At 46.0% G+C, this 18746-nt stretch overlaps 1 protein-coding gene across 1 annotated transcript in view; it reads right to left on the bottom strand.

Moving 5' to 3' along the window:
* Positions 1 to 18514, bottom strand: part of LOC118992087 (cytosolic carboxypeptidase 4-like) — a 133894-nt gene extending 115380 nt beyond the window's left edge. The window contains exon 1 of the mRNA XM_037053831.1: positions 18276 to 18514. Coding sequence (XP_036909726.1) covers positions 18276 to 18326 — 51 coding nt within the window. The 5' untranslated portion in view covers positions 18327 to 18514. The remainder of the gene's footprint in view (positions 1 to 18275) is intronic.
* Positions 18515 to 18746: the final 232 nt, after the last annotated feature.

Consider the following 18746-nt stretch of genomic DNA (forward strand, 5'->3'; position numbering starts at 1 on the left):
AAGAAGCACCCCAAAGCCACGTGGGCCTCTTCTACCAAAGCTGTAGGGGTCTGCACTCTGCCAAAAGCACATGGCTTTCTTCTTCACCTGGCTGCAGGGGTCCCCATTCTGGCAAAGCCACGTGGTTCTCCTTCACCTGGCCAAGAGGGGGTCCTCACTCTGCTAAAACTGTGTGGCTCTCCTTCCAATGGCTGCCATGTCTGGATTTAAATCCCCACAACAATCTTTCTCTGTACCCCTATTTCCGACTCCTCCCACAATCACTACACCTGCCAGCATTTCTGTATTATTGCAAGTTTACTGGGCTGCCATCATGAGTCTGGGCAGGTGTGGCCCCATGTCCTGGAGCCAATCTTCTCCAAGCTCCCACGCAGGCACTGTAACTTGGGGACCTGCCCCCCAGTTACATCTTGGGGGGGGGGGAGTGACTTCATCCCCCTGGCTCCAAGCCTGGCCACAGCCATTTAACATATCCAAGTGACCCGCCAAAGGCTATAGATATGTTACATGACCATGCCATGGATTAGCTGCAAGGCTGTGGCTGTACAAAACAGCCCTGCATGTCCCCGCTCCATGTGTCTATTCCCCCAACTCACACCTGTTGGGGGAAGGGGTGAGGACATCGTATATGTCTCTCCAATAATTCCTATACACCTTGTGTTCTGGATACCATTCCAAATCCCTTTTGGGGGCCCCCCTCTTGGATGCACCCTGTATCACAGGGAGCCTCTCCTGAACAACTGAAGACTGAGGTTCAGTTGCAAACGCCACCTCTGAGCGCTTCCTCCTGGACCTGACAAGGCCAAGTGTGTGTGCGTCTCCGCCCCTGCCCACCACGTCCCAGCCTGAAGACACAGAACCACTGCCAAATAACCAGGGTCCTACCTCAACTATAGCATCGCCATGACATGTCACATGGAAAAATGGCACACGTGTTATATAGAAAGAGTACCTTAATTGGATTATTCAACAAGAGTAGAAACAGTATTGGATTCCCATTTCAGCCAACGTGGTAACTAATGTCAATTCGTCAAGCCTTGGTTATTAGCAAACACAGTCCTTGAAATGTCAGTGGAACACACACATTTTATTTCAAGTGTAGTTAATGACTTGCATGTAGAGTGTTCCTAATTGTACCTTTACCGCTACGATAATTTTCAGCATCTTCCAAGAACCGGTGTAACAGACCTTATGTGTAAATATTACCATCCCTTCCTTTTGGATATGTAAAACAAGCAGCACTGTCAACTTGCGCCATTTTCTTTCTTTTTTTAAAATTTTATTTTAAATATTTTATTTATTTATCTTTAGAGGGGAAGGGAAGGAGAGAGGAAAAGAAACATCAATGTATGGTTGCTTCTCATGCATCCCCTGCTGGGAACTGGCCTGCAACCCAGGCATGTGCCCTTACTGGGAATTGAACCGTGATCGTGTGGTTCGCAGGCCCGTGCTCAATCCACTGAGCTACACCAGCCAGGGCAGAACTTGGGCCATTTTCCAAATACCACCCAGCAAACTGGAAGAAGGACTAGAAAATTCAAAATCTACTGGAATGAAATGGCACTCCCGGGAAGTGGCATTATCTCTATTCCACCCACGTTGGATGGCACCTGTGATGAGCAAGAAACATTCCCCGTCTTTTAGGAGCTTAAAATCTGGAATAGGAGAGGGCAATGCCTCATCTACCATCAGTTAGATGATATGAACTATGTAGTATAATCTACATAGAATAAACTACACTGTGTAATATAAAATATACTACATCATACATACTATATCTATTTCACATAGATTCTCAGACATCTAGACTATAAGGAAGCTTTTGGTTAGCCCTCTAAAAGAGACGTAAGCTACTACACGGCCATGAACCTGAGAGGCAACTGTAAGGTAAGAGCTGGTTGTTGAGACAAGAAGCCTAAATTCTGTCCCTGGACCCGTTGCTGATGGGCGCACCACTTGCTAAAGGGACACCAGGCCCCCCTTTCAGATGGCTTCTTCATTTTTCCAACGGGAGGCATATTTTTGAAGTATGAGAACAAAAGACAGTTTTATAAATCTGATCCTCGTATCTTAGGGGAGGATTTCCTGAAGTGAAAGATTCTCTTGCCCCAAAGAAATAAAGCGGCAATTTACAAAAGCAGAAATGCAAATGGCTAACAGGCTTATAAAACACATGCTCAATCACATTAGTAATCAAAGGAATGCAAATTGAAACAAATTACCGTCTTTCCCCTCTCAAATGGGCAAAGATTTAAAAGCATGATAAAATCTAGCTCTCGCCGGGGTGAGAGGAAACAGGCATTCTTCCACACTGCTACTGAGAGCTTAAATTGCTACAACTCTTCTGGATGGGCAATTTAGAAACACTTAATCAAAAGCCTTTAAAACGCACAGACCCTTTGACCCAGCGATTTTCAAATGGTGTGCCGTGCTGCAAGAATTTTTAAAACCTGCCATACTTGACTATTTAATCAGGGGCACTGACCTCTTTTCCTTTAGACTGTCAAAGAAAAAAATGGCAACAGTAGTTGTCCAGTGTAAATGAATCCAAATTATACCTTTTTTGTCAGATCAGAAAAAAAAACTGTTAGCGTGCTACAGAATTTTAGTGACTGATTTATGTGCCATGAGACAAACAAGGCTGCATATCGCTGCTATGATCCAACAATGTTACTGCAGTTATTCCCACGGGATGGAGGCAAACACCTGTCTGCAACGATCTCCCTTCCTTCATCATCGCTGCTAATCGTGAAAAACGGAAAACACTCTAAATGTCTAACATTAAATAAGACTGCCATAATACAGTGGGACAGTATTCCTCAATAATAATGTTGCAGGACTTTTATTAAATGTGCAACATGCATTTACAGCGTGTCTGTGTTTGTCTAAACATGCAAACATGGGGATAAATGCATAGAACAAGATCTGAAATAACATGGTACCCATACACCGTTCCCAGCCCTTCTGCCCACGGGCCGTCTGCATTTGCCTGGGTGGGACAATTCCACACGTGCTTTTGGCTCTTCTGCAGGGGGGTTTGTTCACCTGCGCACATCAAAGCTCGATCAAACACAAACAGGAGTTTGCAGCCAGGGAAGTAAAGGAAGTGCCTGTTTGAAAACTCACGCCCCTAAAAATCTTGAGAGTCTCTCACAAGTATTAGCAAAAGGTGTTAAACATCTAAACAGATGATTGTAACTCACTCCATCTACCAGAAGCACCATTTGGATCCAACTGGATTTTTATAAACTAGTGAGGTTTGCATCTCCATACGTATCTCATGGCTAAAATTTTAAAGCAAAGGCCACGGACCTCCATTTATGTTTGTCTATATGTCTCTGTGTGTGTCTGTGTGTGTGTGTGTGTGTGTGCATATTACAGATGTGTGATTTTTTTCCTTCCTTCAGAGGGCATTAATTTGCAAAAATCTCTATTTCATCAGCTTCAAGGCAAACAAGCATTACACGGAATGAGTTCAGTCTCAGATGTAAAAACTTAACCCGAAAGTTTTTCAAGTTCACATCACGTACAAGACTCTGGTAAATAAAAGCGAGTTTAAGCTTGTTGGTTCTAAAATGGGTACTGAAAAGTTCTTCAGAGTCATAGCATGCATATAATTCTTTTATTCTACCTAGGTTTACTAAAAGTCCAATAAGCTTATATTTTCTCTGTTACAGAATTTTGTCAGCAAGTAAGATCACTGAAGATTTGTTAACTGTTTAATGTCTCATGAAATTTTCATGAATAATCTAAATAAATGCTAAGAGAAAGGAAAATAAGTAGATGTAAGATACAAGTTCATAAATGAGTTTTTGAACAAGAGTTATATTTTATGGTATGTCTACCTAAAAAAAATAGTTTCCAAAATCTTGTTTGTAACGTGAAGCCTTAAAGATACATTGAGGTAAGTTAAGTAACAAATATCCGCTATCTGCATCATGCCCAGATAAGACGCCGCACTGAAACATCAATTACTGAACACAGGTTTAGAGACTTTTGGCTTCCTTTAACAAAGGAACTAAAGATATTTGGGTTTATTAGTACATATGTTTTGCACCACATTGGAAATTTTACTATGAGGAAAAATAGACTTTAGAAATTATGAAATGTGTAAGTTTCCCAATCCACCAGATCCCGGTGTATGAGGCAGGCCCAATCGCCAACTTTTCAGTTTTCACTAGGAATAAAGGATTCTAAGTGTGGAGAGTTTTAATGAATATCTGTAATTAAAACTACTCAAAAGTAGTAAGGGTGGAAGGAAACAACTGTATATGCAAAATAGTATGAAAATTCAAGGACTGGTTGTTCCAAAATGAGAAAAAGAAAGAAAACGCAGCACAGAATCTGAATGGATGTAAAACTGAATGGACACAACTACAGGTGATTTGTGGAAGAGGAATCTCGGGAAAGAATTTTATGTGTAGTCAAGCTGGCTAAGCTGAAGTTTTTTAAATGTGTTTTAATATCAGAAGTACAGTCAACATACACACACACACACACACGCATATATATATATATATATATATATATATATATATATATAGTCCCAACAGGACGAGCCACCACCCACCCCTCCCCCGAAGTTCAGCTACCAAAAGAGAGAAACTAAAGGCCAAGCAGTTGAAGAGAGAAGGCCCTGGAGCCCTCTTGGACTTGCAGAGGACTGGACTCCTGGGCCCCTGAAAAACAAGGGACACCCAGGAACCAGCCACCCACTGACCTCCCAGACAGTCCTCCCAGACAGTCCTCCTCCGACCCTGGGGACTTTCAACAGGGGAAGCCTGGGTTAAGTCATTCAGATGTCTCCCTTCACTCCTCATGTCTTACTCCCCGGAATATAAAAGATAGACCTGTCACAGCCAGTAATTGAAGCGATACTCAGAGGAGCAGAGTTTTCATAGCTCTGCTGTGCTGGGGGAACTTGGGGCTTGTTGGCTCAGCAAACCCCTGCTGGGGATCCTCAGTACAGTCTGCTCCTTCTTCCTCTTCCCCGCCGACCTGACCCCGCTAGGCCTGCTCAGAAACACCTCTCAGAGCAGCCCACTACTGTGGGCAGCAGGAGCCTCACACCTCACCAAGGTCAAGCAAGCCACTTTGAAAATGGGAGAGCAAGGTGCCTAAGAATGAAGTGATTTACTGGAGGTCACACAGCCAGTTCCCAAGCACACTGTGGCCTGAGTCTACTAATTCTCTTCTCGGAGCTATTTATTATGATCAGAGGCAGACTGAGCTGTAAAAGGTGAGGCATTACTATACAAGCGTCTGGAACTGGAGCCCATGTGGCTGCGTGAGGCTCTGAGAGACTCTGAGAAGACAAATCAGCAGCTAGTCTGTTCCAAGAGACTCTTGTTTCCAGCCCAGAGAGGAGACCTGAACCAAGTGTTTGCCATCCTCCTCCTGCCCACTTCTCCCCTCCCTGAGCTGGAAAAAGAGGAGGCCACTGGTGAAGTGGGAATAGTAAAAAAAAGGTAGTAAGCCATCTTCTGTCCCCACCGGGGGATTCTAGAGCATGGCTTGCACTCTGATGTACCTCCAAAATGCTTCCAAGAGAGCGCTTTAGAGAAGCCGGGCACTCTAGTAGGATGGGGGGCCTGAGCGCTGCTTCAGGGGAGGGCTGGAAAGAGGTACCTGCTACCCAACCAAGCATCTGAACTCACACAGTCACAACAGCTGCCTCCGGTCACCTTCACAACAGGTAGGTACCATTTCCCTCACTTTACAGATGAGGAATCTGAGGTTGAAAGAAGCCAGGCCTGAGAGCAATCCCATACTGTGCCATGTATAATACACACCCACATTTTGGGCCCAAACATTCAGAAAAAGATATTTCATTTTAACTTTTAATTCAATTGTTTCTTTATTCACATTTAGAAAACACTGATTGTCATATTCCAGAGTATTATTTTGCATACGGATATTGTTATTGCTTTCTAGAGTCACACTTTCAACGCATAAGCAGAAATAAGAGAATTTTAAAAGGTAGAGATACAGAATTAGTACAATCCATGTATAATATGCATTCTTATTTTTCCCTCAAAACTTTGGGCAAAAAGTGCACCTTGTACATGGTGAAATATGGCACTTTGTATGCGCTAGAACTGGGGTGGGAATTCAGCTCTCTAGGGAGCTACAGCCAACGTGTGGTGACTACAGACCAAAATTAACCTCTCCACTCTTCCGCCAGGACGCAGAAGAAATCAGAGCAAGACAGACACCGTGGAGGACCACCTCTTTTTGCAAAATTCTCCAATTTCACCTCGTCCTGTGTTTTCTTAAGGGCTTGCAAGCCATGAGGCCCCATGTCCACCTTCATTTTTTGGCAGGCCTGGATCTTGGCATGCATACATCGCTTGCTCAATGATTTGGAGCCTCGAATGCTTCCCACAGCGCGTTCTGTTTTTAATCAACTCTAATTGGTCTCCTCTCCTTTCTGAATTATGATACTCCTGCCCTCCAGGCATGAGCCATTCAGAGTCCAACAGTTCCTCTGGCCTCAGAAACACATTGAAGCAAAGCAAAGCATCACTGACAACAGGTTCTCCTGGCTCTACAGCACACTGCGGGGTGGGGGGTGAGGCAGCCAGGAAGAGGTGGCTCCAGAGAGAAAATTTTGGTCCTGGGACCACTAGCCTGGTTCTTCTATGAGCAACCCCAACACCTGGCCAGTAGGGCATCTCTCCCTCTCTTTCTCTCTCTCTCTCTCTCTCTCAGGGAAAGTATTATTTGGACAGAATCACAGTGTGCTCTCTGGTATTGTGCCATCTTAAATTTCAGTCTCAATTAGTAAAATGAATAAAGGGCTGATTGACCAGAGGACATCTCCAATCTTGGCACTATTGACATTTTGGGCTGGGCAACTCTTTATTGGGGCGAGGGAGTGGGAGGGATGCTGTGAATTGCAGGACGTTTGGCAGCATCAGGATACTAAGCATTACAGGATATCTAGCCAGCGGCATCCCCCACAATTATGACAAGGGAAGTTGTCTGCAGACATTGCCCAATGTCTGTGAGAATTGAGCTGTATTGGGCTATTCAAGGAAGGAGTGTTTACCTTCTATGAAACGTTCCCCCTTCCAGGGAGACAGAAGAAATGAAGCCCTGGATTCCCATTGCTTGTTGCAAAATTATCCCTAGTTGACAACCACTGGAATCGAGTGAAAAGACACATATTATCCCAAAGTCAGATGGAGTTTTCCTAGCTCTCATTAGGGTTCAAGGCAGGTCCAAGGGTCAGCATGACATCAGCCCCCCACCCTCATGCACCCCAGCACATTATGCATGAAAAGACTCTGACCATGGGTACCTTGGGTGCATCCAAATGGATGTACCTCCCAAGTAATGGGGACTTAGCCCTCCCGAAAGCAATCTTACAAAGACAAGGGTGCACAGTGTAAGCGCCACAGGCACTGAACAGGGAACCATCTAGTTCCTTCTGCATGTCCAAGTGCTTGACAAATAAAGACTACAGAATGCTAGGCCACAGTGCACCAGACAAGTCACCTATATATCAGACCGAACACACATTTTGGGGCACATTGTTGCTCATGTGAATTGTGTCCCGGTGCCACTTCCAGAATTAAATAACAGCACAGGGAGGAAGACATTTGGGATGAAAGAGAGAAGTCATTCTCAGGTGAGATGTGAAGAGATGGAGGGCCGAGCTGGCAGGTCACTCTGTAAATACTGGCGCAACATCAGGTACTCCGTGTGACGCGTAAGTCACACCAAATAAAGCTGTCTGTGTAAAACCTACCCACTACCGCAAAGCTCCTTGAATTGGGCCCGAGAACGCTCTGCATGCTAAGAAGAGATGGAGCCATAAGAAGAATTGACACTGGGTAGGTCCAGAAGAGAATAAGAGACACTAGTTTGCTGAGTCACCTCTGAGCTCTAAACTGGATACCCATCCATAGAGGCATGTGTATCCAGAGGTCACGGGCCCCGCCCCTGAGGGGGACAGAGCAGAGCCTAGAACATCCGTGCTCAATACAAGTCTCTCCTTTCTCCTTCTCTCCTCTTTCCCCTCCTCTTCTTGCGCCTTCTCCTATTTCTCTTTACCTTCGTCCTCCTCTGCTATTTGGATGGTAACTTAGCCATTATCATCATTATTTATATCTTTATGATAGAGGCAAGGAAGGAGGCCCCATGGTCTTAATTCCTTGGGAATATTCAGCATCTCTGGCCAAGTCAAACCTGCAGTTAAACCGAGCCACGGAGTTCTTAGTTTTGCTTTTTGGGGGGTTGATTTTTCAGTTAAAAATTTTCCATTTGTTATCAAACCCTCTAGGTCAGTTTTTACAGATTCTAGTTCACTGCTAACCTGTGGCCCACATACTGGGGAACTGGGGTAAGCCAGAGAAGCTTGATACAGCCACAAGACTTAAGAAAACAGAGAACAGTATGGAATTAAATTTAAATATCATTAAATATAAGAGTTAGATCATGGAGAAAAAGTACCTTGTGGCCAAAACAATTCATGAAAAAAAAAGGTTTGATAGAGTCAACTATTAAAATGTAACTTATGTAACATCAAAAAATAAAAATAAAAACAAAAAAAAAACAAAGACACATTCAAGTGAAACACTACAAGAAACCATACTTCTACTTATTTAAATTATGGTACCTGCATATACAAAACTACTGTATTATTGCCACAAAAGAATAAGCTGGGATTTGACAGATGTTTAATTATATGTTGGAAAGCAACTTCAATAATAGTGAGTTGAAATGATATAGATATAGATATAGTTATACAGCAATAGAAATATATATATACATACTGCTATGGGTATATAAACCTCTGAAAGAATACACAGCAGACCTTGTGTGTTTGTCTTGGAGAGCAGGATCTGATGGGGGAAATTTTACTCCCTATAATTTTATACCTATCGATTCATTAGCTTTTTATAATAATGACGTGTATTCCTTCTTTAATCAGGAAAAAAAAAGTTGAGGGGTGAAACGGGCAAGGAGAAGGAAAAGCGAATCCGAAGCTTGCCAAGTCATGGCAATCAGGAGTAAGACTGTGCCCGGGTGCACACCCTGATTCTGTCACTTAAAGGCTGTGTGACCTTGAGCGAGGGTCTTGGGTTCTTCGTCTGTGAAATGAAGGGAACAGTCGTAACTCACGGGAGTGGCGTGAGGACTGCGTGCGATAATAAATGTAAAACACTTAGAGTATTTCCTGGCACCTAGCAAGTGATCAACAAATGTGAGCAGCTCCGAGTAAAAACACTCCTTGAATTTTAATACTCATTTGCCCTCAAGCATTACCATCTCAGCCTCTCACTCAAACTAAGATTTTAGCTGTCCTTTGGAGAATTTTTCTACTTTAGGACATATAACATATATGTTCTGCTACATACTTGTATGTATGAGGGTGCGTAATACACATTTTATCATTAAATACTGAAAGTCGAGGAGAAAATTGGATTTGTGTGTTGTCTCTTCATTTAGCTTCTGTGAAAAGTTAGAGATACCTGCATTGCCACAGGAGCTGCTTGAATTAATTTGAGACTGAAGAGGGATGGGACAAAGATGCCTCGGGGTCTGAAAAATAGGGCACTGAGCTCTCCTGATTGGTGGAAACCAGAGATAAGGGATGTGAACACCCACTGGGGTTTTCTTTTTTGGTGGGGGAAGGATGGAGAGAGAATTCATTACTGACACTTATTGGAGATGCTGCCTTCTCTCCAAGTCCCTCTGGGAAAGTTGCATCAGATACCCCAAGTGTGAAATCTGACCCTGCCTTTCATCTGAAACCCGAGGCTGAAGCTGTCCTTATCACCATCTGGCCTCTTGATCAAAAGCAGAACGGCTCTCTTAAGCATCTAAAAGAACCTCTTTCAAAACCTCCACGTCTGTCCTTATATTCTTTCTTACAGTCCAGTAAGAACCAGAAATCAAGTCGATGCGAAGCACACAGGAAGGCTGAAGAATCATTGAACAGCAAAATTCACCACGTAGAATAACCCAAGATCTCCAATAGCACTAATTTTGCATCCATTCAGATCAGAATATTTTCAACATACCATTGGCCAGTTTTTCGACCAGGAGAAATTCAACCCCCGTGGACAGCAGTGATTTAAGATGGTGCCGGCCTATAACCATTGTCTTCCACGTGGATTCCACAGATCTGTAACGTCCTGCGTGACACCAGTGGGGTTTTGCCATAAAAATGATCCCATCTCCTAGATGGTTTGGAAATGCTATATATTATATCCTCAACTTCATATGCCATGCATATTCATCTTACTACTCAATCAATAAATATTTACTGAGCCCCTGCTAAGGGCTGGATAGCGCTTTAGGAAAATGGGTAAATAAGACCAACACGGTTCCGACCTTGGTGGACAAGGGGAGGGAGGGCCCAGACGGTACCAGGGAATAAATCCTGTGCAAGGACTCAAACGAGAGGCAAGACCCAGAGTGTGTGGCTCACTGGGCTGTCAGGGACGTCCCCTCTGAGTAAAACACATTGAAACGGACAGCTCAAAGCCATAAATGCTTGAAAAGATTTGAAAAGATTCATGATCTTTCAGTAAAGGAATCTAGTAAATGTATTTACCCTGACATTCCAACCCATCTGTCCCTAAGACCTTTGCAAGTGGGACACCTATCGGCACCCCAGAGGACCCAGCTGGAGAAGAGCTACTTTGACCGCAAGCCATGCTGGCGCTGCTGCTGAAAGCAGACTCGTGCGACACGGTCGCCTACCACACTGAGGACAGCTGCCGAAATGACCTAGAAGCCCACCCTAGAGGGCTGATGGACGCCAGAGCTGTCCCCAGCTACAACACTGGAGGAGGCCACTGCAGACATGACTCAGGAGATGACACCCTGCGTGTGCGTTTTAGGGTCTGTAAGTCTCTCTTCTTATTCCATCACCCACCCTCAAGCCAGGCTTGTGCCCTAATGGCCTCCAGGCCAGGAATCAGCAAGTTACCTCTCCTTGGCCAAGTTCCTCCCACTGCCTGGGTTTATATATAAAGTTTTACAGGACTGTAGCCTCGCCCACTCATTTGCATATTGTCAACAGCTACATTGGCAGGGTTGGGTAGTTGAGACAGAGATCCTGAGGCCAGAAAGCCTAAAATATATGCTGTCTGTCACGGCATACTAACCCCTGCTCCAGGTACCAGCTCTCTGCCCTCTTGGCCAGGCCTTGCAGACCAGTGGGGACAGCCGCCAGGTGCCCAGCAGGGGTGGTCTCCACTGTCTCCAGCAGACATCTACCACCGGGAAAAATCTGTTCAGAACTTTCTCTCCATGCCTCTCCTTCTCCTCAGAGAGTTAACACACCTGTCGAGCGCACGTCCCTTGGTGTCAGGTTCTCTCTGCTCAGATGCCAGCTACACTGCTCCCTGAGTGACCTTGGGAATTTGTTACCTCTCCAATCTTACGTTTCAGAGCTTTCAAATGAGGGTGACAGCACCACCGGCCTCACAGGGCTGCTGTGCGGATTAAAGGAGAGGAAGCCTGACTTGCAGAAACTGTTTAATAATTACTTGTAATGATTTTCACTATTTTATGAACACATAAAACACGAATCTGACAAAGTCCCTCCATGCAAAGAATCTCAGGTCACTTTGAACTGACAAACATGAAAGTACTGAATGTCCAGTACTTTCGCAAGCGAATGGTAATTTATATGGCTAATAAGTGTTTATTTTGGAGTGGCTGTTTTTGAAAGGTGTCATTACCTACTAAAGCTGACCGCCAGTGCACCTGTGGCCACTCGACTCCAGTCCTGGGTATACGCCAGTAGACATGCACACATATGTCCACAAGAACACGCACTAGAATGTCCACAGCAGTGCTACCCCGAATACTACCAAGTCTAGAATGAGTAAGTCAATATTGGTACAGTCATACAACACAATGCTTGTCAGCAACAAGAATGTCAACAGTGTACAACCACACACAACAACATGGCGGAATCGCACAATGCTGAGTCCAAGAAGCCAGACACATGGGGTGGCTGGCCGTGGGCTTCCATTTACAGGAAGTACATAGCAGGCAAGGCTGATCTGGGGTGTGGAAATCAGGGGAGCGGTTACACTGGGGGAGCACTGACTGCACGAGGAGGTAATAGGGGTCTTCTGGGAGGCTGAGAGTCTACTCTTCCGGATGCTGATTATGAGGATGTATGTGCTTTGCAAAATATTATTAAAAAACAAAAAAGAGAAAGAAACAAGGGAGAGAAGGAAGGAGAAGGGAAGGAAAAGAGGGAGGGAGGGAGGATGAGCACTGAGCACGTACTCTATGCCACTCTATTTTATTCCTTTGTTCTGCTCATTCTTTTGTTCCTAGCACCCCTGCTATTGCTCTTTCCCTCATCCTACACACTTTCCTCTAATGAGTACCTGGTTTGTGAACCTACGCTTTGAAGGAACCATGTGGTATTCACTGTATTAAAAAGCACAGGGCTCACAAACCCTCAACTTCCTTCACTCCAGGACTGGCCAAAGGGTATGGCAGTCACACCCAAGAGGATGCATTTCCATGCATGCATTTCTGAAATACGAAGGGGCGCCCAGTCTGTTTGATTCACAGCTGCCTGTCCCACGCTTACACGTAATTGGAAACCTGAACCAACTTCTCTTCTCGGTTGCACACTTTCCCAGCTCCCGGGGCTCAAACAGAGACTATGTCTGGCTTTCGTAAAAGTGATTCCAGTTCAGTAACTGAGTAAATTGTGGAGGAAATGTTGCCAAGTTATGGATTTCCTCTGTGGACGTGGGTCTTTCTGTGGCCCATTTGCCTCAACATGTCACCGGCAATGCCGCATTTCTAATTAGACCTCAAAGCAATGGTAGCCCTTTGTCCCCTACCCCCTGCCCTGAGCAGGTGGGTGTCCAGGCAGAGAGTCAGATCCAGAATCTGAGTTCGAGGATGGAAATGCCAACTGTTCTCAATTCCCAAGTGAGGATGGGACTTTTCGCCTCAAATCTCATCATTGTAATGCAGTCATGTTATTGGAGCACCTTTGACACAAGGACACTTAAATGCTGCTGCTAAAATAATATGCATTTCTTCCAAATTAAAAATGGAGGTTAAAACAGTTAACAGTTGAAACAAAAGGTAGATCCAGGGTGGAGGGGGGGTGGAGGGAATAGATCACAGTACTCGATCCCCCCCAAAACACTGGTGTAGTCCTGTCAAATGTCCCCAGTCCACATAGCTTGACAACAGTCACCTTGGCTGAATGTCCTGTAGCCCCCATCAGCCACATTTAGGGCTGGGCAGCCATCCTCCAGGATGTGGCTGGGTCTGAAGCTCACCACTGAAGACCCTGTAGCATGTGGGCAAACTCTGATTTGCACCTGCTTTCTTCCCCTCCACAGACTCTCTGTTCTAATCAAAGTCCATTCCATGGCAACTTCTGAATCCTCTCCAGGCTTTTCAGAGTTGGGGAAGCTCACCGGGCACCCTCCTTGTTCTGGTAACCACATCTTCTCCTGCTGAAATCCGACCCACTTATTCTAAGGCCCTCCCTTGAATCTACAGACAGGAGGAATTTCTTCTCCAAACTGCCACAGAAGTTTCTTCTGATGTTTACCTATGCCACAGCTCTCATGACAGGCAAACTTTATCTACAAATATTTTTATCTCCTCCCTTGTACCATTAACATTGTAGTTTCATGAAGGCAGGGGCCGTGTTTAATCACCTTACTGTTTTACTGGGACACAAACCACATTTACCTTTCTACATGCATTTTCCTCTAAACATATAAGAAGCCCGTGAGTAGTTATTATGATTCTCATTTGGCAGGTAAAAAAAATCTCAGTAGAAAGAAGTTCAAGAGTTTGTTCTGAGTCACGTATGTTTTGAGTGGCTGAGTCACAGTTCAAAAGACTTTGCTCTTCTTGACATATCATCCTACACAGCAGTCTTCTCGGAATCTCTTCCAGCACGCAGAAAGTGATGGGCGGATGGATACTGAAAATATCCAATTGACCCAAATCAAACGTGTTACCTCCTTTATCAAGAGTTTATTAAGCCATACACCAAAACAGAATGTGGAACATTCTTTTAATTCTAAATGAGCCTCCCCTCCATTACAGAGAATCCATACCCCTCAAAGCAAAGAATTAGTGGGTACGCCCTATGTAAGCAATGCAGACCAGTGGGAAAAGTTTGGAGTGACAAGATCTACTTCACATCCCTCTAGGAATTTACTAGGAATTTATCAGGTTTCTGTCAGGAAGTCCTGAGCAGCTGAGCCTTCCCTCCAGGGCTCTGTCCTGGTGTGTAAGACAGAACAGCCACACCTCCCTCACGGGTGGCGGAGAGAGAGATGGTAGGTACTGGAGGTGAAAACTTGGCATAAGTGGGCCCTCAGGAAACGCTCTTTTTTTCCAATCTGTAATTCCACGGAATTTAAGAAACTGTGAAAGCAGCCAAATATTAAAAACACAAAACACCAGATAACAGGCTTCTCCTCATTTTCAGCTCAGCACACACCTGCCTGCCCACCCCCTTCACTCTCTAGTCTGACCCCCACCGACTCACTCCTTAGACTCTGACAGGTGCAATTTCTTGACAACTTTGTCCCTTTTCCATTTGGCTTGTCCTTATGGGGTTTTTCTTTGTCTTGATTCTACTGATACTTGAAATTAAGACCAATTTCAGTTTGCCTGCATGTTTGCATTGCGGTTGAAGTGGGAGTCTAAAAAAAAAAATACTCCAAAAGCCTCAAACTTCACCAGAGAGAGAAATCCTATGATCTTTAAAGAGCCTACAGAGTGTCTGCTATCTAAGAGGAAAATTCTTCTCTTGATTTGGCCAGACCTTCCTGTTCCTGTCCAAGGAGAACGCACTGTTTCCGCTCCACCTGGCCCTATAGTTGTGCAATACATGGATATTCCCACATCCTCCACGGAGAGTTCTAGGAAGGTAAATTTCAAGCACGTGTCTTGGAAACAAATCTCCCAAGTGCTATGAATGAAGCGTATCAGTCATCATTTTTCTGCCCATCTCCTTTCTGCAGCCCAGGGGCTGTGCTCACCTGTTGTCTTTGGAAATAACCGTCGGAAGAACAAGTCCAAGGGGATGCGTGGGGTGGTCGCCCCACCCCAGTTTTCTATTATCTAAGCTCAATGCGAACTCCAGACAGGAGGCCCAGCAGCCTGCAGCCTCATTCACAATCCATAATAGATGATCTTCCCGGAGCCCACGTTGAGAAAAGGAGTTTGCTGCGCACATTTTGGCAAAGGCACAGACCTGGGATTTCATCTGAGCAGTTATAACGTAAAATAACACAGTACAAATGCAAACAGCAAAAATGGGCGCCTGTTACAGCTCAAAGTGTGCCAGAGCTGACCACATAATTCCAGACCCTTCCTGTTGTGATCAGGAACTTAACTGGCATTTTGTGGGGTGCCACAGGGTGAGGGCTGGCATGGAGCCTCCCCTCCTGCTCCCCTGGCAGCGGCCCCTCCTCCCCCATTAGTTCAAAGCACATAGAGAGAGGAGCGCAGGACAGAATGAGACATCTTTATTTTTTTCCGAGCGTACTGGAGTCCACCCAGGAAAAAAGCGGGGCAGGTCGATGAAAAGGTGCAGGCAAGTGTTCCCAGTCTTTCCACTGTGTACTCAACTGGGGAAATCATGAAGCCGCAGTCATCTAAACAGGCATTTATGGCTTACAAACACTTCGCAAATGGAGTCTCTTAATCCTCACACGAAGTGCCAAGGAACGTGTTTTTACTGCCCCTTGTACAGACATAGAAATGAAAGCTCCGAGAGCTTGAGAGACTTGCCTAAGGAAATACCGCCGGCAGGTGCCAAGAACAGGCGAGACACCTGTGCAGGAGGTGGCCCCCCTTCCCCGCCCCCCCCCCCCGAGAGTCAGTCTGACTTTCCGCCTCAAATCCAAGCTGTAAAAGTGAGGACTCAGAAAATGTCTGGGTAGAAATCTGATTCACATACTTTCAGGACAGAAATAATGCTGAGTTTAAATTGAGAGAGGAAAAAAATCACTTAGTACCTTTCCCCTTTGCACAGGAAAAGGTAATACGCCAAAAACTAATAGTTTATCATGCCCTGGTTTATTGTGTCACTGTGCCCCAAGGAGGCGGACGTGGTGATGTTCTGTGCTAAGGGGACTTCTATCACATCACTGGGAAACCTGTTGTCCTTTGGGTTGAGTTTTCTGGTCTTCTGTTCTTTTTTCCTCCCTTCCCTTGTCAATGTCCTGGGTCCTTCTGGGGAACTTGAACCTGAGCTCACATTCTGTTCAGACTTACCCACTGTCTTCCCCAGAGGTCTGAGGAGCAACACAAAGCCTTCTAGCATCTTTGTGCACAAGGACAGAGAGCCTGGCTTGACTTAGTAAGACCTTTGGGATCTCCAATCAAAAGTGTTTCCGCTAACCCCTTCTCAGACACTCTGGGCCCTCCTAGTCCATGGGGGCTGGGGAGAGAGCCTCAAACCCACTGCAAAATATCATTCCACTAAATATCTGCTCTGAGTTCTCTCTCTCTCTCTCTCTCTTTTAAGTTACATCAGAGTTCTGACTGGCACTATCCAGACAGAAATGGGAATCGTGGAGGTGCTGCTGGGGCTGACTTATGGCTGGGTCAGGGACCCCAGTAATTCTACAACCAGATTCTGACCAACCAGAGTGCACAGAGAAAGCATGTTCCGGTTATTTTAATGTTCTGGTTAATTGGGGACTAAGTAAGGTATATTGAACATAATTAAATCTTTCTTTGATTGAGGACCTTGCAGTGCCCTGGAGCGATCATTCTAAATATCAATTATAAATCCCCACTGGTGGGAATTCAAGAGATTGAGCTCAACTAACAGCAGCTTCCAAGGCAATGGCAGGTTTATTCCGAGGTTCACTCCCACTCCCAACACTCCTAGCCCAGATGCTTTCTCGTCTTTGACGCATTGAGTAAGTCAACGGGACCTGTTTTTTTAAGTCCTCACCCAAGGATGTGTTTATCAATTTTTAGAGAGAGGAAAAAGGGATAGAGAAAGACAGAGAGATATCTCTAAGAGAGAGAAAGATCCATCGGTCGCCTCCCACACGCGTCCCATACCTGCAATCTAGGTATGTGCCTTGACTGGAAATGGAGCCCACAACCTTTCAGGATGACACTTCAACCACTGAGCCACCCAGCCAGGGCTAAGCCCACTGGATCCTGAGATTGGCTGGCACTAGTCCCCATTCCCCAATGAGGTCGTTACATGACCTTGGTGAGGCCTTTTCATTTCTGAGACTCCGTTTCCCTATCTGTCCACTGGAAGGCCAGACTTACTCATTCTGTAACTTTTTAGGGATATGGATCTCCTTAAGAATCAGAGGAAAACAAAGGCAGTTTTTTACAGCAGGGGAAAATGAAGTACAAAATGTTTACATTCAAAATCAGTGGTATGAGAAGTCCATTTTCTGTGACCCATGTTCATGGGCTTCAGATTTAGACGGCCCCTTGGTCCCTCCAAGGCCTGACATTCTCTGTTTCTGGTTAAACTCAAGCTTCTATCTCCCCAGGTCTACTAGCACTGGTTCTTGGCCTTAGGTTCACCTTGAGATGATCCAGGGAGTCAAAATTTCAATGCCCAGGTTGCTCCCAGACCAGCTAAATCTGAGTTTTGGTGGGCAGGTCCCCAGATGATTCCAGGGTACAGACACATTTGCTCCAGGACAAGAGTTCCCAAAATTAGGAATGAACAGAATCACCTCGTGGGGCATCAGACTCCCAGGTCCCTGCCCCTGGCGATTCTGACTCCTTTGGGCCAGATCCCACCTGGGAAGAGGTACTATTAGCAGGCAAACCACTGCAGACCACCGTGCGGTCTGTATGGTTCGAATGCAGACCACTCTTTGGGAGCCCAGGAACAGACATTTACCAGGAGAAGCCCAGAGAAGTCCACTTCCCTGCTAGCCCTTTCCTCTGGGGCTACGTACTCCCGCAGGGGTTCTGCCGTGTTCAGGAGGAGCTTCAACACGTCCTCATTTGCCAGAGAGGCCTTTTCTCCAGCTTTCCCATCTCTTGGGAACCTGGATTTTTTAGCCTGAGCCTCTGATCCCACCAGGTTCAATCATCGAAGCAGAGCACTCATCAACATCGTCCCGTTAAATAATTAAACACCAGAGCATCACTTAGGTCAGCCTCAAGGTGAGAGCTGCTGCTGACTCCTGAGCTATTATTACTGGTGAGCAAACCAGCCCCCAGTGTCTGAGGGGCCTGCGGGAGCCAAAGCAGGCCTGGCTCGCAAAGACCCCGCCCACCGGGTCGGGCGCCCCTCTACCTCTTCCTACCTGAAGCGTGTGCAGCAGGACCTGCAGCCCGCTGCCTTCTGGTTCTGCCATCCCCTCCTAGTGTCCTGGGAACCGGCTGCCTGCGGCCAGGTCGGGGTGGAGAAGCAGCGGCTGCCAAGCTGACCTCACTGCCTGCCTTGCAGGACGCCACTGCACTGAGGCCTCAGCTGCACATGCTGCTGAGTGTGAAGTCACCACCGTGCAACCCTAGACCTCAGCACAGGCGCAGTTGCCCCCCGACCCCCACTGTGGGGATTAGGTGAGCCCAGGCCTGGGGAGGGCTGAGCATTTGGGCGTGGGGGTGGAGAGGGCACCAGCGTGAGTCACTCTCCCACCTCCAGGCCCATGTAGGAGCCACCCTGGACGGCTGACAGGCATTCCCAGCTGACCCGGTCAGACTCCCTGCAGAGGCCTGGCCCTCCCCGCTGTCCCCCCTTCCTTTATTTTGGTTTGTTGCCGGCTCCTGGGTAA

This window comes from Sturnira hondurensis, unplaced genomic scaffold, assembly GCF_014824575.4.
Source record: "Sturnira hondurensis isolate 20B ecotype Veracruz unplaced genomic scaffold, ASM1482457v3 Scaffold0007865, whole genome shotgun sequence".
Taxonomy (NCBI): Eukaryota; Metazoa; Chordata; class Mammalia; order Chiroptera; family Phyllostomidae; genus Sturnira; species Sturnira hondurensis.